At 41.6% G+C, this 24,200-nt stretch overlaps 2 protein-coding genes and 1 long non-coding RNA gene across 5 annotated transcripts in view; all 3 read left to right on the top strand.

Annotated features, from left to right (window-relative positions):
- tapt1a (transmembrane anterior posterior transformation 1a) overlaps nt 1-3,829 on the top strand; it is a 31,612-nt gene extending 27,783 nt beyond the window's left edge. Inside the window, exon 15 of one of the 2 annotated variants that reach the window (XM_084085896.1) lies at nt 2,926-3,829. In XM_084085896.1, the coding sequence (XP_083942022.1) occupies nt 2,926-3,299 (374 nt within the window). In that variant the 3' untranslated portion in view covers nt 3,300-3,829. The remainder of the gene's footprint in view (nt 1-2,925) is intronic. The other variant, XM_084085897.1, reaches the window with a different exon arrangement.
- A 623-nt stretch (nt 3,830-4,452) lies between these two features.
- LOC311065516 lies at nt 4,453-7,195 on the top strand. Its single transcript, XR_014602842.1, has 2 exons — nt 4,453-4,587; nt 6,019-7,195. It is a non-coding gene; the product is annotated as an uncharacterized lncRNA (long non-coding RNA).
- Nucleotides 7,196-9,216: 2,021 nt separating this feature from the next.
- The window catches only part of prom1a (prominin 1a), a 90,009-nt gene continuing 75,025 nt past the window's right edge, over nt 9,217-24,200 (top strand). For both annotated transcript variants that reach the window (XM_084085704.1, XM_084085703.1), the window contains exon 1: nt 9,217-10,092. In XM_084085704.1, coding sequence (XP_083941830.1) covers nt 9,855-10,092 — 238 coding nt within the window. In that variant the 5' untranslated portion in view covers nt 9,217-9,854. The remainder of the gene's footprint in view (nt 10,093-24,200) is intronic.

The following is a 24,200-nucleotide window of genomic DNA, read 5'->3' as shown; positions in this document are numbered from 1 at the left end:
GCTATGTACTTTCCTGCTGAATTTTGTCATTTAACCAACTTCTGTTTTCCTCCTGGCTCCATTGTCACTGCTGCACAAACAGCCCCATACATTACATCTCTCAAGCTGAGTACAATTCAAACACAATGATTAGACATAATACAGTATGGCCATAAAACAATAAAATAAACCAAAATAATATAATCACATTCTTGATTATTTCTTCAGGTTCAAAAAAGTTATATTAAGGAAGGACTGACTCATAGTCTCAAAGTATAAAAGGATAAAAATGAATTAAATCAACAATAATTCACAATAATAACCCTTTTGTCAAAATCCTAGTACATCATTGTAAAATGACTTCAGATAATTAATATCACACATTGGTTCTACGGTATAACGCAACCAAATCACAGATTAGATTCAGATCATATTCTCATCTATTTATTAATTTGTTCATCCAGTTTGCCACTTCTGAGTGACCAGTCCTATCGATATCTCCTGTGTCATACGAGGCCCTATCATGACCCGATGAACGTCCAGTAACTTTCGCGTCCAGTAACCAGCAACTTTTCGTGTATATGTATTGCAGTAACATCCTGTCCCCAAGCAATACAAGCTTTACACACACAACATTATGCAGTAAAGGGATTTGATTCAGTCTTCATTATTGTAAGCAGGGTTGAAAGGCCGATTTGAAAGCCATGTCTTTCGACAATACGCATACACATACATACTGTAGAGATGCTCCGATCGATCGGCGACCGATCGTGATCGGCCGATAATGCCTCTATCGGCTTTGATCGGGACATTCCAATCACGGGTAAATTCACCGATCCGATCGCCATTGTATAGAGGAGTATTCTCTCACTGTAAAACGCCGTCGTATGGAAAAGTATTATTTTCTCTCTGTAACGCACTCTATCTCTCAGATTGCTGGTGCTGCTAAACTGGGTTGGCAATAATTCAACTGTAAGCCAGTGTTTTGAGACATATTGTCTTTTATTGCTACAAAATACATGTTAAAAAGAAATTCTACATTCATAAATAATAATAATAAAACAAAAATAGAAATGCCCTCCCACATGATCTGTGATCGGTATCGGCTGATCAGACTTAGGTGATCAGTGATCGGTGATCGGCCCCAAAAAATCTGACCGGAGCATCTCTACACATACACACGCACACACTTTGAAGTGGCAGTGGCATCACTTACTCATCCTTAGCCGAAGCTGAGTGGATCTGTTTTACTGTCGATGTGTGCGGTGGACTGGCCAGCTAGTCTGCTAGAAAGACTGATGACACAACAAAGATCCCACTGTATCACTGTGCATTTGTATTGAGTCTCTGTATCCAGGAGAGCAGCAGCTACCACCCTTAAGGCCCCTACATCAAACTGACTTGTCGGAAAACTGAGACATTGCAGGGCAACCAAGCACCACAACACAGCTTTGGGTTGCATAAAAAGTAATATTAGTAGAGAATATTTTCCTTCAGTTCAGTCTGAATAATTCAGCGGAGAATTGACTAGAGATTCCTATTAGAATGCATTAAACCCAGAATCTAGTCGGTGAGAGCTTACTGGGATGTTGCTGGAGGGCTTTGTGGAGAACAAAAGCAACTTCAAACGCAGAAACACACAAACATGCACTCTGGTTGTTTGTTGCTAGTGAGGACTATCTACTCATTTTTGGTTTGCTGCAGTGCATTTATTTCCCTAAACCCCTAGCACTAACCTTATACCTGCTGAAATGCTAACTTTGACCTGTATGCTAAATGCAATAGATTGCAGTTATCCAGTATTCTCAATGAAGCTATGCCTGCTATCGGAGGTGTAAAGTTAGCGTCATGCTGCACTGTGCTATCCGGAGGCTTCATAGTTGTCTCTGTAGAACCAGGATATTTTATATTCATTGCAGCTTCACTCAAGTCTCTGTGATATAGGAAATAATGAATTATTCTCTTTGGTCAACTCCCCTAATGGCACCCTCCACCCCCTATGTGGATGAAAGTGTTCTTCGCATATGAGGGAGGAAACTGAATAAGAGAAGGAACACCAGAGAAAACTCTGGGGGATTGAGTCCAGAGTAGCAGGACTATGCTGTGTGTGGTCCAGAAACGAGGGTCTTAAACACTACAGTAGATCTCCAAGAGGATTATATTTAAGAGTTTTCTCTTGATATTAGATAATAGATAATCCATTATTAGACCATCTGCCATACTGTATGTTCCCTAGCTTCTCTATTGACACGTCAATTCCATGCAGGTCAATTCCAGGTGCAGGATACTGAGTAGGCTGTTTCAAGCTAGTCGATTAGGTTCACCTGTGACATTTTTTGTATTTGTTGTGATTTTAACCACTTGAACCCTAGCGTCCCTGGGGTGAACATTGCCAAAAATAGCAGACTGTTGAAGAAGGCGTGAACACCGTCTGCCTGAGGCAGTTTTTAACCATGGGAAATATGTTTTCTTTAAGGTATAGAGCCCTGGCCTGAGGGCCTAAGTATAGGGTTTAATTAAGTGATGACTGAGGAAAATATCGTTTTGAATTTTTTTTTTACAATCATTATAATCAGGCATGCAAACAGCCCCGAGGTGAAAAGGGTGACAACATGTTGTTGTTTTTTTCGGGTCAGGTGTCACGCTATTGCCCTATTTGGATTCAAAACGGATATTGTAGCTGAAAAGCTACAAGTTTGCATGTCTGAATAATGCAAAAACAGAATTATTTGTTTGCATTTGCTTTTTTTCTCCCCCAAATATTTTCATAATAAAAAAAGTGCGTATCGTATCGAAGTTGTGAGCCCAATATCGTATCGTATTGTTTCGTGAAATTAGTGTATCGGCACACCCCTACTGAGGACACAAATTATTGAGTTTGTACCACAGAACTCCAATATGAAGCCTGTCTATGGACAAACACTTAATTGCAATCTTTCTCTGCAGATGAACCCAGGGCGGAACGGACACCCACTGCACCCTGCCAGACAACCTCATCTTCCTCATCGTCGTCCTCGTCCTCTGTGACCACCCAGCCTGCGCCCAGGACTGACACTTTACCAGGCCCCCCCACCAACGCCTCACCCATCACCCCCACCACCACCGCAGGCACCTGTGCCTCTACTCCACCGACCAGCCGGCCCTCTAGCCCAGAGCCCGAGCCAGAACCAGAGCCTCCCACGCCCTCCGCCTCCGAAAAGGAGGACAAGGAGGAAGGGGCGGCGCAGGGCTCGGCGGGGTCCGAACTGAAACACAGAACTCCCAAAAAGGACCTGCTGGAAATTGACCGCTTCACAATCTGCGGGAATCGCATCGACTGACACCTCGGTGAGCGCTGGCCCTCTGCCGCGCGCCTTTTGACTTTTTGGGTTTTTGTTTCTTTGACAGTGCAGCGATAACCACTCAGGAGAGGCAGCGAGTTGACGGCCTACCTCAGGCCCAGCTCTGGCAGCCAGAGCACGCGGAAGGAAGAGTATTTATTGACAATAATAGTTAAGTTATTGTGGACTCGGAACAGCGCATCAGGCGATCCTGCTGTTTTCTTTTTCTCCCAAGGTCGGGTTGGCAGGGTGATGACAACCTCAACTATGGTTTGAGAGAGAGGGAGTGTGTTTCTATGGCAACCCAGTCCTGGGCATAGCCTCATGCGGCTATTGTGTGAGTATCTATGTATCTGAATGAATGTTCTTGTGAGCACATGAGGCAGCTGCTGCGCGTGTGTGTGTGTGTGTGTGTGTGTGTGTGTGTGTGTGTGTGTGTGTGTGTGTGTGTGTGTGTGTGTGTGTGTGTGTGTGTGTGTGTGTGTGTGTGTGTGTGTGTGTGTGTGTGTGTGTGTGTGTGTGTGTGTGTGTGTGTGTGTGTGTGTGCACGTACGTGTGTGTGTGTGTGTGTGTGTGTGTGTGCACGTACGTGTGTGTGCACGTACGTGTGTGTGCGTGTCTGTGAGAGACGTATAGAGAGAGAGCACACAAGCACTTCCTGTATGAGCAGTACTTGGACCATGAGTGAATAGGTTCACAACCAGCTCAACTGCTAGCAAAATGACAAATCTAGTAAAGTATGGCGGAAATAATAATAATAATTTTCAGTGTCAATAGATAGACGATACAACGTGCTTTATGCAGTTGTGGACCATTGTCTTATTTGTTGTGAAGAATAATCGACTGCTGCAGAGTGATGTTGTCTTGCACAGCTGCTGTCAGCATGCACCATACTGATGGAGAATACGGTACCTGTAATGCGGAACTACGGCTCTCAACTCCAGCCCAACAGTCCCTGACTACTTCGATGTATTTTCTTGATTTCCTGGTTATTTTCCAACTCTTAACAGCAATTGAGAAAATGTGTCTGCAAACAGACTTTGTACTTGTGCAGGGGGCAGGGCACAAGAAAGAAATTTGCACAGATCTTTGTTTTTAATGAGCAGCATTTGAAATAGAGCCTTAAGTATAGAGCCTTCATTTCCACAGCAAACGGGTATCGCCACTGCAGAACTTTGCAGCTTAATTTTCTCTTTTGGAGTTCATTTCAGTGTGAGATCCAGTTGGAGTGGAAAAACTATCATCAGGGGAAATTATCATCAGCCAACGACCAGATGCAGGTGAACTGGTGAGTCATCCTGCTGCTCTGCCAGCTACTGTACACTGGCAGGTGTTTAACCACTTAAACCCTCTATTATTAGTCTAACGCAGTGGTTCTCAAACTTTTTCATGTCAAGGACCCCCAAAATGAAATGTATTTGGCCGTGGACCCCCATCTCAAATATTTTGTTCCAGGGAACCACAGAAGCAAAGATTTGAGTTACAAATGTTCGCTTAAGAATATATTTATTCAAATGTTTGCACAAATTGTCATGATTTTTCAAAAATAGCAGATCTACAAGCTCATAGCGTGGCACTCGCTATGAGCTTGTATATCTGCTATTTTTGAATAGCCAAAGTATAAAATGTTAAAATTATTGTGATGCTATATTAACACATTTTGCTGGGGACCCCCTGGAACCCCCCAAGGACCCCTGCGGGTCCCCGGACCCCACTTTGAGAACCAATGGTCTTAACGGACCTGAGTTGCAACGGTACTTGTACTGCTTTTTTCCATCTACACCAAATCGCTTTGTCAAAAATAGCTACAATCTACAAGCTTGGCTTGAGCTTGTAGATCAAATTATTTTAGCTAATGTCCCAACCCCCCACTCCATTATATGTATGCTGGGGTTTAAGTGATTAACCACATCCCTATTCTGGGGGTGAACATTTGGTGAAAATAGCAGATCATTGTGAGCTTGTGGATTTTCTGTAAGGATATGTACTAGTGTAGAGCGAAAACAGGAGGGGGCCTAGTATAGAGCCCTGGGGAACTCCAGTCAACTAAGGGTTGCTTTAAGTGGTTAAACATCATCAAGATTTATTTCAAGTACTGTACATAGTAGAGGTGGCTGGTTATTTTTTTTTTATTGCATCAGTGGCCACTGTATGGAAAAAGTGAATTTGACCTGCTTTTCACTATATATGATGCATTAAAAAAGTACATTTTAATAACTATTTAGTTTATTCAATAATATGTCGAAAATCTAGAGGATTCGGTCTGTAAAAGTGTTGTTTTATCAATGAAAGGTGTACAGAATTTCTCATCCTTGTGACCATAATTTGTATTATTGTGTTTTCTCTTGTTTTGTAAGAGTCCCCCCCCCACCCCCCCAAAAAAGACAAGAAAAAAGAAATAGGGAGTATAGCTCCTTTACTTATACCAAACTAATTACACTCATTACATTTTAGAGTGGGATGTCACTAGGACAAAACCCCTTCATTGTTTAACATACCTGCTGGGATTTTTCTTGAATGTTTGCACTGATGGACCATGTTGTCTTAAATATGCTACACAGTAGCATAGCATTGCTACAGAGTAGCCATGTACCTTCGTTTTATGCTCAAGTAACGTTTTAATGTTTACATCGTATGAATACAGAAGCAATATTGCCAAAATAACATGCCCTTTGCCCTTCTGCCTTTTTCTTTCTTTTTAATTTTCTTTTTTTCCTAGACATTTCATTTACTGGCGTTGTGAAATTGTTTGCTATGATCTCTATTATGACCATGTTTAAGAAAGTAACATACAAAATATGACAATTCAACAAATTGCATCATATTAGATGTAAATGCTGGATCATAAGTTTGGAGCTACTATGTATGTACATTTCCGTAGTGTTCTAATTCAGTCTAAGTTAATTTAGCTCATCTAATAAGTTATAGAAAAATAATCAATAATGGCATGTGATACCAGGATATTATTGCAAAACCTTTTTTTATTTTGAAGACAACATTCATTACATTGTAATAAAAAGATAATTTTATTTGTTGAGCTGCCAGTTATAATAATAGTATAATAATATTTAAAATAATATATCATAATATAATAATATCTTTGCGCATGAACTCCAGTCTGCCTACATGTAGTTTTTGTCAGATATCTCGTCTCCAGTGGCCAGTGTTTACCATGCTGTGATCTGGCTGTATTTAAAATCTGGGGACAAAAAACTAACTGGGCCAACCACTGGCAATGAAAACCTACACTAATCATGCAAAAGATCAAATATTGTATCATACCAGTGGCTCTCAATTGGGTTCTCATTGAGGTACAACTTATTTATCGAAAATGAGGTCAGGGTCTGATAAATAACAGCAAATACCTTTGTCCCTTAATATTCCCTCATTCTGATTCTGCAGAAATTCCACACCCACTTATTTTTGGATTCCAGCCTACTGGTTGAGAAACTCTGACATGCCTTACCAGACTATGCTCCATACCATAGAAATCCATAAGGCATTGATGATACTGTACAATATAGCTGGTACCAGTCTGTTTCACCATAGCAATCTATATGGCATTGATGGTACTGTACAATATAGCGGGTACCAGTCTGTTTCATACCATAGCAATCTATTTGACATTGACGGTACAATATACAGTAGCTGGTACCATACTATGTTCCTTACTTTAGCAGACTAAATGTTATTGATGGAACTGTACAATAATAGCTAGGCTAAACACAGCCAATGGAGTCAAGGTTGATGTGTTCTTGATGAATGTATACGGCAATGATGGATCACTGCACTACTTGTTTTATTTAATCACTTTGGTTCACACTTTTATCCTCCTATTTATATTGTATGAAATGGCCCCAGTTTGAATTAATTAAAGTTGTTGTTTTTTAAGCTTGTCTGAGATTGTATTTTAACCATATGGGTTGGAAAAGTAACTCTGGAAGAGATTTCTCATGAAGGCAAATTGCAGGATGAACCTTACTAATTTTGATGATTCAATGGCCTTTCCTGCTAGTGCCTTCAGTGAATATGAAATGACCCCGAGGCCCATAAGGGTACATTTTACCCTCTCTTGTTAAAACTCAGGTTTTTATCGTGCCGAAGATTGTTATTGTTCTTCTATAGGCGCTATATTCAGATGCATGTTGGTTACTTCTTCATATATGTTATTTAGATAGATAAACTTGCTGGACCGCAAATGCTGCGAATGTTTAAACTAGATCCTGTAGCATGTTTACACAGATACTAGTTTGATGTTTACCAGGTATTATAGTTACTTTGCAGTGCTTAGGCCTAATTGTTTTCTTTGCACTCTAATTACGTGACCATTTTAACCTGTTTATTGACTAGGGTTCATGCCATTTGCTCTGATCGTGCACTTTGTAAGTCACTTTGGTTAAGAGTGTCAGGCAAATGCTTAAATTGTAAAATTGTAGATACCAGGATGAATGTGTATCTGTATGAATATAAAGCAGGGTGATTTTTTTGTTGTTGCTGTGCTTCACGCCAGGTAACCTGAGAGGTGAAGGATAACTCTTGTTAGAGGTGAGGTAAGGTGGAGTAAATCTGTCTGACTGTCCCTCCCACAGGACTATAAGCTCCTTATCATTGAGATCTGTTGCACCTTTCTCTCAGGGAGTCTCCAGTAAACTGCCTTAACATACGTACAGTATAATAATAGCCCTTCTGTAGTATAGACTTGAGTATAGTAAGCCTGTAGTAGTCTGAACCTGGTCAATGACCTACAGGCTTTGAGAATGATATGAGTGATTCTGCTCCGTGTATACTGTAGTTAATGTACATATAAATGAAGAGACAAATGCAGAGAGAAAAATACAAATATATATAACATCTCTATCAAAAATGATAGTACTAAATTCCCATTAAAATGAACAAGGAGGAAATTGGCCTGACAAAATTCATAAATGATAAATAGTCCTATGGGAACACAATTAATTAGCTTTGATTGAGAAAACGTTAAACCCATTAAATCTTATCTTTGCAATCCTTTCAAGTATCTGCAAGGATCTATGCAAGGATTGTTTAGTTTAGGTTTAGGACATTCCCTCCCTAAATCAAAGGGAAAAAACACATCTACCCACATTTCTTCTGCCACCTCTGGTAAAACACCCATGTTCTCACCCACTGTGAAGCTTTCATGTTTAGTCTACAACAACAGTCTCAACATGTCCAGCTATAGAGCACTGACTGTACACAGCCTTGCTGATGTAAGGGTCGAGCCATAGCAGCAGGTCTAATCAGGTTGAAGAAAGCCGCTGTGATCAAAGACGAGCTGACGCACAGAATTCCCGTCCAGGGGGGCTCAAGCAAGCCCCTCTGTGTGTTCTACAGCCTCGCCGATCACCGTACACAAGGTCCTCATTGTGTCCGTATAGTTCCTAAAAATGTGAACGCCACCTGTCCTGTCCTCTCTTCCGCTCTGCCAATCACAGCTCCCCATGGCACTGTGTCACACACAGGTATCCTCTTGTCTGTCGGCCAGCCTTCAGGGCAGGTTTGTGGGGTCAGAGGTCAGGGAAAACGCAGAACACCTGTGTCCTCCTGTGCTATGAGGAGTTTACAGTGCCATGCTGGAATAAACAAAAACACAGGAGTCTATCATTAATGCACTGGTTCTCAAACTTTGTCATTTCAAAGACCCCCGGCATAAGCGGGTCCATTCGGTTCCAAATTGTACACTCTCAAGAGTTATACAGACCTGTTTGGAACCCCCTCAAGGAACCCAGAGGATTCCCTGGACCCCACTTTGAGAACCAGCTGGTATCATTTCAGATTTTTGCGTAGGCTATTCAAAAATAGCAGATCTATAAGCTCATAGCGCGTCACTTTGTGCCACGCTGCAAGCCTGTACATCAGCTATTTTTGGACATTTTTGAAACATCTTGAAAGTGTGAGAACTTCTGATTCAGAAGGCATTTGTAGAATTGACCTCAGGTCTTAATGGGTTAATGAGATAAAACATTTTCATATACAATGAATTGTAGTCATTCGTTCATTCATCATTGGGGATATTCGGTTATCCCCCGGCAGGAGGCGCGCTTCTGCGCTTCCCACACTGACTTGGACCCAAGTGCATATATCGCTCCCCGGACCTGTCAGCCGCGCGCGTTCTGAATCGCGCGGTCCCGCGGCGCGCATCTTCCTGCGCGCACATGTTGGTCGCGCCAGCCACAGCCAGTCGTGCTCCTCCAGTCATCCCACTGACTGACTGGACACACAGACCGCGGACAGAAAGAAGAGGAGAGGACGCGTGAGTGAGTCAACAGACAAGCACCCGGTCGGTTCGCGTCCGTCAGGAGGAGCTCCACTCGCCGTGGGAACGATGATGATCCTAACGAGTGTTTCCCCGGAAAGCCGGACCTAAAAAAAAAGACGCAGTCTAGTCCCTTTTTTGGGGGACTTTTATTTGTCTCCAATCCCCTTCTTTTCGTTTATTTTCCTTTTTAGAGATAGGTTAAGGTTAAAGACGGTCAGTTATCTCCACACAGTGTCCATTTAACCCTCCGTGTGTCGTGGTTTGGATCGTCTGGAACGATGTGGAAGACAGGTGTCTCCATGCTCCTGCTGTGGGGTCTGTCGTCCGGCCACACACAGCAGCAACAGACGGCGGAGTCCCGGAGACCGACGCTGCCTGCGGGAAAGTTGGATTTCGGCTACGTGCCCGCGGGACTTTACGAGACCGTGACCCACTACGAGCCGGGACCCATAGGGATTCTCTTCCACATGGTGCACGCCTTTCTGCATTTCGTGCAACCCAACCACTTCCCCCGAGGTGAGGGTCATGATGAATGATGAATGATGAATCTGCAATGTTTTAGCAGGCCGCCCACTGTTTCCCCAAACTGTGGGTCGGGGCCCATTTGTGGGTCGTGGAGTGGACATTTTTATGGGTCTCGTGTAAATTTCAACATAAAAAATAAATAAAAGTACAATATTTTCACGAATTAAAAAAATCCAATGATTTTTCTAAAATAATTTCAAGAAAAAAAAAATCTAAACAAACAAATTCCATAAATTAGAAAACAAATGTTTAAGAAGTAGTGAAAATAGCCGATCTACAAACTCTGAGCTTGTAGATCTGCTATTTTCACTAGTTTTGGTACTGGGCAAACGTATACATTCTCTTTTGGGTCTCGAGCTAAAATGTTTAGGAACCACTGTTTTAGCCTAGAATATTATTTATATTATATTAAGCATTCCGGAGGGAACGAATACATTGGTTCTAAACACATGCAGCATACTAGACTGAATTAAATAATAATTAGATTCAAGAACCAATCAAACAGCCGAAGCTGTAACTATAGGCCTTATGTTGTAGCTTTTCAGATAGTTCTAAAGGGGCTTCGATAACAATGGGGGTTCTTAATTGGACCGGCTACTAATTGGCGGGGTATGTAGGTATTCCGAAATACAAATGTACAGTTTGTTATTTGGATGCAAAGCTTAATTTTCCTACAAGACTCTGAAATCAGTTTTCCCCTCTGGTCTGGAACTGGAGTCTTATTTGCAGTGGTGGAAAAAGTACTCACAAAAAGTAAAAGTGTCAATAGCCTATGCAATGTAGAAATACATTGTAACAAGTAAAAGTCCGGAATTCAAAATGTACTTAAGTAAAAGTATTGGTATCAAAATATACTTAAAATACAAAAGTAAAAGTACACATTATGCAGAATGGCTGAAATGTACAGTATATAGAGCTGAAGTGGTAGTGTGTGTTTTGTAATAAGAATAAAAATTGTATCGAGTAAAAGTAGGCCTACACTATTTGCCTCTGAGATGTATTGGAGTAGAAGTAAAAGTATTGGACATTGGAAATACTCAACTTAAGTATAGTAGGCCTACAAATGCCTCAAATTATAATGTACTTTGTTACTTTACACCACTGCTATTCATCTTGGAGGGGGAGAGTTGTCACGATAACGTCAGTGTCTTAATTGACGCTGTTAATGCTGTACCAAGCCAAGCATACCACCCCGGTGCGTAAAACCGCGCTCTGCTATCCGCATATTGGAAACGTCTTCCACGTGAAGTTTATCCGAGCGCGTTCTTCTAATAGGCTCTATGCACAGCAGCCATATTGTGAAGACATTCACAGGTGTTACCAATGATACTAATGATGGCTCTGTTCCATTCTGGTCAAACAGTCAGGGTGAGTCAGGGTGCTGCCTGATATTGTGCATGTTGGCCCACTGGAAACACTCTGCTTCACCAGTGGGTCTACAGTTGGGGTCCAGGGACCCTCATGGGCTTCCAAATGGCCCCTTACAGGTGTGTATGGAACCAAATGGAACCAAATGGACCCTTACGGGTCCATTTGGTTCCATTTGTACACTCAGAGTTATGGGGGTCGTGAAAACCACTGTGCTAGACTAAATGGAACAGAGCCTTCATTAGCATCATTGGTAACACCTGTGAAGGAAGTGATAATATGGCTGCTGTGCATAGAGCCTATTGGGCAGAAATTGTTCTTCTTACTTCCTTAACAGGTGTTACCAATAATACTAATTAAGGCTCTGTTCCATTCTGGTCAAACAGAGTCAGGGGGCTGATGTTGTGCAAGTTGGCTCACTGAAGACACCAGTGGGTCTCAATGTGTGGTCCAGGGACCCTCATGGTTCCTTGAGGGGGTTCCAAATGGCCCCGTACAGGTGTGTAACTCTGACAGTGTACAGATGGAACCAAATGGACCCATTTGGTTCCATGTGTACACTCTCAGAGTTATGGTGGTCCTTGAAATTAAAAAAGTTTGAGAACCATTGTGAAACAGAGCCTTCATTAGTATCATTGGTAACACCATTGAAGGAAGTAAGGAAGAGGCCCAATTCCCTTCCAATGTGGCTGCTGTGCATATATAGCCTATTGCCTCTAAACCGAGCTGACAAATGACAATGCACTTGATGGTCGCATTCTGCCTGTGGTGCACTGTGCACGGCTGCACGCCATGTCAGAATTATCTCAACTAGACCATACCCGTCGGCGCAGCGCATCCGTGGGGGGATATGCGCACATGATCTGGCAACCCGGGAGGCAGTTCGTCCCATAGCTGGGCAGGCCCGTAACCATGGCGACAGTGTTTGACAGAAAAACGCTAATAAGAAGCTGAGATTTGATGAAATTGAAAAACGGGCTTCACAGTTGCGTTCAGATGGTAATGGTCAATGGCTGTGTGCAAAATCAGAGCAATTGGTCCAGCCAGTGAGGAGAACCGGGTGTCTTCACTCACGTACTCACCACCACTACAGAGGTTACTAGAATTATAGTAGGATTACCCATTTCCAATACTGACAGTCAAGTCCTAAGCAACTATAGCAACACTAAAAGCAATGAGAATGGATGTCTGATCATCAGGGTATGGCTCACCGCCACAGAGCCCCAATGCGCGCACACAGCTCTGTAGCTATTTATTTAATGCAATTAGAGTTGACTGCTTATTGCTTAACCTTGTGTGCTGTGTTTCACTTGGTCGTGGATATTTAAACGATATACTACTACTGTATGGTCTCTGTGTACTCAATTGGAACATGGATTAGTAGCTCTCTGAGTCACCTTGTTAATGAGGTAATCTTATAAACTCCACCTGCCATATGCTGCTGCCCTTTTGTTTTAAGTCTGTCACCGGTAGCCTAATAGTGATCTGAATGGCAGATGAGCGCTGAAGCCAAGTGTATTTTCAGTCACAGAGAGGTCCAGAGTCCAGATATCAGATGATTATATTATAGGCTTTGTTATCACATAGTTTGCATAATGGCAAAACCTCATCATCTATTCCCCATCAAACTGCATAATGATTGTCATGTCACTTCTTTAGGTTGTGAAAGGTGGATGGATGTGGATAATAGGAGGCTGTGTGCAGTCATTGAGGGTTAGGGTGCTGCAAGTGTGTGTGTGTGTGTGTGTGTGTGTGTGTGTGTGTGTGTGTGTGTGTGTGTGTGTGTGCGCGCGTGCGTGTGTTAGAGATACTGGCTGTTGAAGGATGGGTGGATGCTTGTGTGCAGTGTGTTTGTAGTGTAGGATGCTTGATGTTGAAGTGTGAGTGGATGCTTGTTGTATGCAGTGTAGGATACTGTCTGTTGAAGGATGGGTGGATGGATGCTGTGTGCAGTGTGTTTGTAGGTAGGATGCTGGGTGTTGAAGTGAGAGTGGATGCTTGTTGTGCAGGGTTGGTATTGGATGCTGTGGGTGGGTGGAATGTGGTTGGTTGCATGTGGGCGTCTCTTCCCTTGTCTTTTGGTGAACTATAATGGTAGCCAACTCATACACTACAAGACATGACAACATGGAGGAGTTATTTTAATCCTACATTGAGTTGATATGCTGAGGAAGTAGCGGCAGTGGCTCAGGGGTAGAGTGGCCGGTAGAGCGGACGGATGGGAACCGTGAGGTACCCATTTCGATCCCGGGCTCCCCCAGAGTTGGTGTCGAAGTGTCCTTGAGCAAGACTCTGAACCCCTAATTGCTCCCGATGAGCAGGTTGGTGCCTTGGCCCTTGCATGGTTTCCTCCGCCATCAGTGTATGAATGTGTGTGTGAATGCATGGGTGAATGTAATGCACAATCTATGTAAAGCATGTAAAGTAATGATTTTGTTAAACTTGTTTTGAACCATGCACCAGGTAAAAGACTGTCTTTTTGATGACTGCTTCCATTTACTTTGTAATCCTACAGTGAGCCTCGATCATGTTCGTATCGTATAAACGTATAGTAGGAAATAATCTGCCAACTGTACAATGATTTAACTTGTTTACAATTAAGTTCATCTTATTTCAAGAACCTTCTGGGATTCAAGTGACATTATCGTGAATGCTGCAGACCACTTTAATGTCACATAAAATCCCCTACACGTATTTCAGTCAGATAACCCCCCCCCCCCCCACCAAAAAATCAAAAAGTCGCCATAAGTCGATCTTGGCAGTGTGGGCGTTTGGACGACGTCTCGTCAGAAGTCGTTCTTGGCAGTGAATGAGTTAATTGGCACATTTTTGGGTAAAATAAATATTTCAACACTGAATATTAGATTACATGACTACTGAAGATGGTATTTTTTTGTGTTGCAATGAGTGATGTCTCTGCTTTCGCTCTAGCGCCATCATGTCCTCTGTAGTCGCTGTGTGACTGTGAATGTCTTTATAATCATTTTCTTAATAATCTCAGTATGACTGATGCTATTCTCTGGAATCAAACAGGCTGTGAAGCGTGCTGCCTCCCAGTGTGTAGGAGGCATTAGTAGCTGTGAAGCAACAGATGTCCATTACTAACACACACCCACAAATGAACAGTGGCATATTCCAATGAAGTTGTTTCTTTGCTGAGTTGAAGCCTGCAAAAGCTGTTAGCAACCACCCACTCTCGTGTGCACGCGCGCACACACGCACACACGCACACACACACACACACACACACACACACACACACACACACACACACACACACACACACACACACACACACACACAGAGTGATGCAGATCTTACACCCTCTGCATATGTATAACACTGCTGACATTCAGTTACAGTATACTATTCTTGGTACCTCGCGTAGACGCGTACAGTAAAATCCACTCTATTAAATCAGAGAATGTATGTTTTATGTTTCTAGGCATTTTGCTGGTATTAAACCAGAGCCATTTAAAGTGAGCCTTGGGTCTGGGTCCTGTCTCAAGGACACTATGAAAAAAAACACATGCCATCGTAATTGAAGGACACAGCGGATGTTGGTGGCATACTGTATATCTTGCTGTTCTCATAACTCAGAGTGTGTGTGTGTGTGTGTGTGTGTGTGTGTGTGTCTCAACATCCTCCCTGTCAGTGTACGCTAAAGGAACACGCACGCACACACACATACATACACAGAGAGGCTCACAGGTCAAATACTAGTAAGAATCAAACTTACTAGTATTTGAAAAAAAGTGTTTAGGAAGCGAGATACAGCCTTTTTCAGTTATAAGTTAAACAAGGAGTGAATGGAGCAGCAAATCTTCAGATCACGATATCTTGGGTTCTGAACATTCTTTAAAAAAAAAACAAAAAAAAACATATATTTTTTAACTCTGGATTTTTCATTCTGGCGGCTATTCAGATTTCCAACTAGAAGTGCCAAATTAGAGTGAAAGTTAATATTATGATCCCTAGGGTCAGGATCCCTTTGCTTTGACAAGGGACCCTCAGTGATTCCAACATTAGATGTTGATTTTTGTGTGTTAAGTTTAAAATATCCAAAGTGATGTACAGTCATAGTGATTCCAATTTCAAGCAGCTCCCCTGTTTCCTACCACGTCCTGTCATTATACCACTTCCTGTTGTTGCTTGGCAGTCGTTTGGGTGTAGATAACATACAGTAGCTTCCGCTGTGCTTCCCACGGCACCCTGCCTGTGGGTGATCATCACTACTGGAGCGCTAACAGCAGTACATATAGGAGATGATGCTAACAACCGTAGAGATAGGAGATGATGCTAACATAGGAGATGAATCTAACAACAGTATAAATAGGAGATGATGCTAACAAAAGTATAGATAGGAGATGATGCTAGAGATGTATGATGCTAAGCCCAGTGGAAATGGGAGATGATGCTAACAACAGTAGAGATGGCAGATGATGCTAGAGATGGATGATGCTAAGCCCAGTAGAGATGGGAGATGATGCTATCATTAGTAGAGATGGCAGATGATTCTGACGGTACAGATTAGAGATAGATGATGCTAAGCACATGCTATCAACAGTAGAGATAGGAGATGATTTGGTACTTCAAGTATATTTTGATGCCATACTTTTCTACTTTTACTCAAGTAAATCTCAAATACAGGACTTGTACTAAGTTAAGTAACGGAGTATTTCTATATTGCTTTATTGCTACTTTTACAAATAATACAAATAATGACAAATAATACTAACAACAGTAGAGATGAAGATTGATGCTAACTACAGTTAATTGGACACCTGCTGAAAGGGCTTGTCTGTTCTGTCAGTGTTTTCTTTCTCTGTTCAGGAGCAAGTTACTACAGTATACGTAGCTGGAACATTGATTGAGTGGACTGGTTAACCTAACTATAGTTGAGGACACAAGCAGTGGTTGCCAGGGAAACCCAGCAGCAGCCATCATTGCCAGTATATTTTGGTTGACCTCACTGCCCTACATATGTCTGACTACAGCAGTGTGATGTGTACTGCTAACAAGAGCGTGTGTGTGTGTGTGTGTGTGTGTGTGTGTGTGTGTGTGTGTGTGTGTGTGTGTGTGTGTGTGTGTGTGTGTGTGTGTGTGTGTGTGTGTGTGTGTGTGTGTGTGTGTGTGTGTGTGTGTGTGTGTGTGTGTGTGTGTGTGTGTTTGTCAGTGTGTGCGTGTGCGCATTTTAAGAATAACAAAACTACTGAGCTTGAAGGGGTGCACTTTGAAAGGTCGATTTGTACATCATTTATAACAATATCAGACCCGGGTGTTCAGCTTTAGTTGATTCAGTTCACTTCAGTTAAATTCAATGCAGCTAACAACTTTATTGCCATGAAAAATTGGTGTCTTCTGGCAGAACATTGTCTCCACAATATGTATGATGAGGAGAGTGCATTTTAGTACAGTCTGCTAGTGCAAGAAATTTGCTCATCAGTGCAACATATGGTTTATTACAGCATATGATGTTTCTTTGTTTAGTTTTTCTTTCTAAATGAAAATGAATGCCCTAATTTAACATACTACAGTGTCGAACAAAAGTATCAAAAATAGCATATCTACGGGCTCAGATGTGATGTGATTTTTTTGAATCCTGAAAAGTTATGTTTTTTGGACGTGAGGTTTTTACCCGACAGCAACGATATGACAGTTTCATGTATCATACCATAATTTCGTGTCATTTTAGATTTGAGCTATATACTGTATATAGCAACATACGTTTTTCGGAAAACTCTTAGGATTTAGAACTGTGGTTTAGAGCATTGGTTCTCAAAAATATGTTATGTTATGTTTATTTATTTGACATGGACAATCACAATCACATTGGACGAACCAGATGCATTGCTTAAAGTGTATATAGAACGAGTACTTTTCAACAGCAGAGGTACAAGCTCACAGCGCGTCATTTCGTGACTTCCACCAATACAGCAAATAGATACTGTCATTAGTTTTTGGCATAGGCTGTTTTATAATCTATGGTTCATTTGAAATAGCTCAAATGATGATCTTCCATCATTATGCCAACCAGTTGCTGCCACATTTCCTAATTAAGAGATTTAATGCTGAAACCAGCTGGAACAACTGTAGGGAACAGTTGTTCTGATTTTCCCAAAAGGCTTGGCTAATTATGTTTGGCAGATTTGTATCTTTTCTCTGCTGATAGGGGATACACCAATGACTCGCTTTGTCAGCTAGTTTGTTGAATTAATGGGCTCATGTTGTATTTTGTGAACTTTGTGATCATATGGGATCTAATGCCTCTGAGTCTGTGTACTTGTAGTCAAATAATTGTGTTGTAGTGTGGGATAAATTATGACTTGGATCGCCATGTTGGTGTGGTGTATAGGATTCCATGATGTCTCTTGAGGCATGCTAGCATGGATTCAAGTTCTCAGTCGCTACGACTATGATTTCAGTCATTTGGATTCCATAGAAGCCAGCATGTCTTCTATGGAAGCATGTTAAGCAGCGAAAATAGCTTGTAGATCGGCTATTTTCGGTTATTATTTTAAGATTAGAGCATTTGAAGTGGTCAAACTACAGTAGCAATATGTTCAGAAGCATCTTCCATCTTGTTAATAGTATCGGATATTTCATATAATCAACCTGTGATTTCTTCACCTGGTTGGCAGTATGTAGAACAGCAGGAACAATATTACAACAAAAAAAAGTAATCATTTTACATACTTTGTTAGCTGTTTAGGAAACAGCGGTAGTGTGCGGGGGCTCCTTTCACAAATCACACATAAGGACTTTTTCAGTCATGAGATTTTATTTTGCTTTAATCTATTAAGACCTGGAACGCATCTGTGCCACTTTAGATTTCTTTGGCTATTCAAAAATAGCAGATATACAAGCTCATAGCGCGGCACCGAGTGCCGCGCTATGAGCTTGTAGATCTGCTATTTTTGAAAAATCTTGAAAATATTCTTTTAAAAATCTTTTTCCAAAAACTGTTAGGGTTTAGAAAACATTTTTAAGAATCGCCTCAGGTCTTAATGGGTTAATCCATGCATGCTGCTGCAGAATGCATTGGACCCTTGAGTAATTCAGATGACGGCAACATTAACTATACTAGATTAAATAGTTGAGGCAATGCGATTAGCAATTTGGGCATTAAGCAGACAGTACCCAATCGGATGTACAACTGGAGTGAAGGGCCATCAGGGCCCTCTGTGATCAAGACTGCTCCATGTATACTCCAGTCAGCGGGTTATTCTCTCTTGTTTTACACACCGCTGTGAATTGCACTGATACTTTATGTGTTCTGTACATACAGTATAGTGTCAGTTTAGTTTTCTTTCTGCTGTTTTTTATTTAAAAAAATAATAATATTCAAATTCAGCGAGGAAGCAGAGTCACAACATCTCCCATAAACTATTATTGAATATAATTGCTTAACAGCACCCACTGCCTTGGGCTCAAATATGTCTGCCTGCGTTAGAAAGGCATCCATGCCCTTAATATTTGATGTATTTCTTTTTTCTCCTCCTTCCATCTGTTACTCAATAGCATGAAATTAGGTTACATTATGAGAGAGGTTCCTTTCTATATAACATGAACAATCACTTGATGAATGTAATTTACACCTACAGTAGGTAAATCTTGCTTCTTTGTCAGTAGCAAACCAGTGGTCCAGTAGCAGCCATGTGTGAAATGGATGTATAGTGTTCCTCAGAACAAGTTCTAACACCTGACCAACAGCACATGCATGTTTTGCTCAGGATTTCGTCTCTGTCGGGTGGAAACCTCATTTGTCCAAAACTGTTACTTTTCAGGATTCAAATTAAAAAGTAGCAAAGGTATGATGATGATGCTTGTGTGACGCTGCAAGTATGATCAAGTAGGGTGTTATTTTACGGGGGGAAAAAACACAAAAAGTTAAAATATGGAGATAAGAGGGCTCTGCCCGACAGCAACGATATGTATTAGTGTTCCTCTGCAGTGTATCTAAGCTGTCTCACAAAGTCAAGTCAGCTTGGTGACTGTAATGCCTGTGGCGTAAGCATTGCACTGCTCCAGGACACCCATGGGTATGGCCCTCTCCTCAACATAATGCCGGCTGATCACCCAAGGCAAAGTGTCAGTCTGTCACATAGCTGAGTAGGCCAAATGTACCAGTGTCTTACCACACATATTGTAATTGCCCATGTTTTTACACATCTGTGCACATATTTAACAACTGCATTTGCGATGGATGTACAGTATGTATGTCATGGGCACACAATCTGTCAAGACAGGCACATTGCTCCTGCAATTTGCAAATGCTTCCACTGGTGCCTGCCCATCTGTAATTGAGCAGCTCTGAACGTGAGTAGTAAATTAAATATGGCAGATATCCTGTAATTTCCCCACTTTCATATCCCGATTGCAGTTGCTTAAATAACTCATATTATTTAAGATCTGTTTGTTTCAAAAGATATGGACTTATTTTAATGACACTTTTGTTTCAATTTGTGATCATTAATAAGCCACACAGATTCATTCATTTAGGAAATTCTGAGCTCAAGACCAAGACCAAGTTTTTCTACCATAGATATAGAGTTGTATAGATAGGTCATGAGCGCCCTATTTCCATGCTCACAGCTGCCTACAGTACTTTGCTGGGGGACCAGACGACCTCCTATGATCAAATATAAGATGTATTAAAATACATTTTCAGGGAACATTGTGTCGGGATTGGTCGAATACCTTGCGGTCTGAATAGCTTTTCTGTTGGAAGATGACAGCTTACTCTTCTCGAATTAAACAGGCTGAATTACTGTATACAGGCCGTCTCTAGAGAGCATTTGAAGATTGTAGAAGAGATAGGCTGGCTTGAGAGACTGTGTGTACACTGACACGTACGTTTATCATACATTTCTAGGGCTGTCTGCTGCACCAATTATCCAGTATACTGTACGTAATTATATGTCACTGTTTGAGTACTGGCATATTTGATAGCATTCATTTTCAAATTGAAAATAGCCAAGACATGAGTAAAAGATGCTGAATCATGGTTTTTGCCTTGAAACACTATGATACCCCCTTAAAATATACTGATGATGACATTAAATACCAGGCCTCTCACTAACTGAAATTCCATGAAAATAATGTTGAATCCTAATAAATAATCAAGGCTTGTGATTATTGAGTCATTACAATAGCTAGAAACAAAGTAAGGATTGTCATTGTCTATTTGTGCATCACATATGAAATGCACCGTTATTAAAATATGCTTTAAATGTTGTTGCCTTTGAAATGGATCCACAAACCAAGGATTAATGTTGTCTGACAGCCCTGCTAATCAGCAGGGACTAGCTGCTGTACTTGAATTACAAAATGAGATTTTCCATTTGAAACACGGATAATCTGCTCTGACAAAATGATGTAAATACAAACTGTATTTGTATGTACAGTATATCCATTTTCGGGGGGAAAAACATCAGTACATCATTCAATATACAAAATAATTGTGTGTGTGTGTGTGTGCGTGTGTGCGTGTGTGCGTGCGCGTGCGTGCGCGAGAGAGAAGCAGGGGCATGACTGAGAAAAACAAGCATGCATGGCCACTGGCCAGCGTTCCCTAGATAAAGGACAACCAAAGTGGAGGATAAGATGATTTATGTGACATTTAAATGGTAACTCGGTAGCATGTTGAGCAAATTGAGGAAATGTCCTGAATTATGGGCCATGAAATTGATTGTCCTTTTCCTGAGCTATTAGTGTGCATTTAGCTCTTAGGAGCTTCTTGGCGTGTCTGTGTTGCTCCCGAGATGACATTTAGTTTTAATGGAGCCTTACACTTGGATTGATTAAAAAATGTTTTTTTATCATCCTCTTTCCTACCCAAATGAAATTAGTTTCACTTAAAATGTTACCCTATGGACATTTAGCTGATGCTCTTTGCTCTTATGAAGAGAACACTTGTAATGAATGAACATTGTATCTAACCACTTTAGGCAATCCTGCTGTTTATTTGCCATATCTTTTCTTAAGTTATTAGTTTTCTTGTTAAAGAACTGGAATGCAGTCCATCACTCGCTAAACAATACATTTCCCCTTTTAGGATTTATATTTATTTCAATCAATTGCAACTAAAAGTAACAATTTGCTTGCAAATAAAGTACATTAATGTTTGCTATACTGTGTTCCTCTAGAGGAACTCTGAGGGTATTGTCTCGTTGGAAAAAAATATTCTTAACTAGTGGAGTTAAGTCTACTCGCTGCTTCTTTCAAATTATGCTCTGTCAAATGCAGGATAACTTATCAACCTTCTTCGTGTTGTTGTGATGTTCCCATTTTTGTATCTGCTCAACAGGTGTTAGTCCTTCATGGAAGGCAGCCAAAACACCATTCCTGAAAAATCAGTTTTTCCTTAAAGAAGATTTACTTCAATTTACTTTCATTTACACAGACTTGGCTACAATTATCCAAACGACCAAAAAGCAGTGAAGGCAGACAGAGGGCTCTGACAGACTGCTAATTGTCTCCTGGAATGTGTTGCATAACCAACACCCACCCACCCCAGCCCCTGAACTAAGAAGGCCACTAAATCTGTACCTTGATGTGTACTCTTCAAAAGGGGAAAGAAGTTCAACAGTTAGCACGGCATTTTGCTGGAGTCATGCAGAGATGCTTACAGAGGCACGAAGTGCATATCATTAACAAAGCCTGCTTTAACAGAGGCTGGGAGAGTGAGAAAGAGAAGATAAGTGCCGTGGCATTAAGATAGCTTTAACGTTTAGACATTTCAAGGTAATATTATAATGCCACCGCCAGCTTAGGGTTCTGTGCTATCTGACAGAGCAGATAAATCCAGAGGGAATGAAAGCAGGGCTACAGGAGAACATCAAAAGATTCCAGGAGCAAGACAGGCCAAAAGAAAAAGATAAAGGATTATTTGTAAATCGTTTAGTAAAAGAAACAAAGAAATCAAAGGCATGGGGTTGTTTTGAGAGAAAGTAGCTGCTAGTAAAACTAAAGCTACAGTGTCTTGTTTTGGGGCATGCTACTATATTTGGGTCAGGCCTGGGTAGCCAAGCAGGACCGAAGCAGGGTGAGGCGAATGAAGCAATAGCCTCTGTCCTAGTGAATGGATGACAAGTCATGCATCCCCTGCCGCCTGTTGTCCTGCTTCATTGGTAGTCCACAGTGGCTATGTATGGAGACACAGCAAGAACGTGATACAGGTTCGCCAGGTTCAAATCAGAGTCAAAGATAATTTGTTGAGAATTATGAGGTTAAGTAACCCTGCCTGTAGCCCAAAAGCATAAATATAACCCCCCTTGGCCATGATGGGATTCCCTTTTGACTGAGCTGTAGGTGCTTGGTTTCCCATGCTGTTAATTTTTCTGTGTAACCACCTGGAATCGAACCGGGGTCTGCCCCCGGTTCGATTCCAGGTGGTTACACAGAAAAATTAACACAGGACTGGTGACTGACGAGTACGTATGCATATAGAACTTGCATATAGTGCACCAGGACAATGCAGAAAATTCAGACAGGAGACACAATTCTAAGCTAAAACGTCTCTAGTGCCATGGTCCAAGGCACCAGAAGTAGTCATAGATCGCATAGTCTTACATTCAACATGGCTTTTAGCCTCAAGCCCACTCGTCTTGCTACTTAGTCTGATATACCAGGCCTTTGCTGAGCTTTGGAGCGATGTTTCTCCCACCTGAGTGGAACATGTCACAGGAATGAGGGCAGCGAGGAATAAGAGGGTGAGTAATTCAGCACTTGGCGATCGACTGGAGCTGTAGTATGCCTCTAGTCTAGTCTAGATACCAGCCATTAATGCTAAGTGGTTTAGGATCCATGCTATCTCTTGAGCCCATCATGATTTTAAACGATCACTTGAGCACCATGGTTAGAAAAGACACCAACCAGACAGACTACTGAAGGGTTTCAAGCTTGATCCTTATCATATGTGTGTTTCCAGTGTTCTGAGCAAAACATCAAACTACACGGTCAGCTGCTGTAGATATAGGATTGTCGCCCGAATACCTGAAATTGAAATGAATTGAAATGGGGTGGAGCATTAGATATCCCCATAGTAATGTTTTGTCTTTATTAGACACAATAGGGGAGAGTGAGAAGCAAGTGGGTAGAGAGAGGAAAGGATATGTGACACAAGTGGTCAAATGGTGTGTTCATGCCATTTGGGAAGTGGGAACTTAACCACTTTTGAGTAGGAAAAATCCAAATGAATGGAAGCCCAACTCATAATTCCTAGTCAGATTCTGGGCTTCCTCAGAGCCCTGACTTCTCTGAAAGACATTCAACGTTTTGAACAAGAAATAACATAATGTTGTACAACGCCCTCCCCCCTTCTAACAATTTAGTCATTGTGGCAATTCCCGATTCCCCCCACCCATACTCGTCTAATTCCTGTCACTGCTGAGCCATATAGTTGGTCATGTGGGAGGGTGTAGACCAACTTGTGTTTCCTCTGATGAAGTCGCTAGCTGCTTCTTTTCACCTGACAGAGAGGAGTTTCACTGGGAGGGCATAGCGTGTGCAGAGGAACACGCTATTCAAGGATCTGGGGGCCCATTTCAAGAGCTTATGTCAACATACATTAGCCCCCACATTAGCTGCCCTCCCCCACAAAACAAGTACAGACTTAAACGCAAATTATGTGCACTTTCAGCACCACGGAGAGCTCAACACAGAAAACTTAAAAACAGCTTAAAGGACGACTTCACCGATTTTCAACCTATCTTCATATAATTGGTCCT

Source organism: Gymnoscopelus microlampas (genome assembly GCF_963454915.1).
Source record: "Gymnoscopelus microlampas genome assembly, chromosome: 18".
In the NCBI taxonomy this organism is placed as follows: domain Eukaryota; kingdom Metazoa; phylum Chordata; class Actinopteri; order Myctophiformes; family Myctophidae; genus Gymnoscopelus; species Gymnoscopelus microlampas.
The sequence above is the reverse complement of the archived record's forward strand: the minus strand, read 5'-3'. Positions and strand labels throughout refer to the sequence as shown.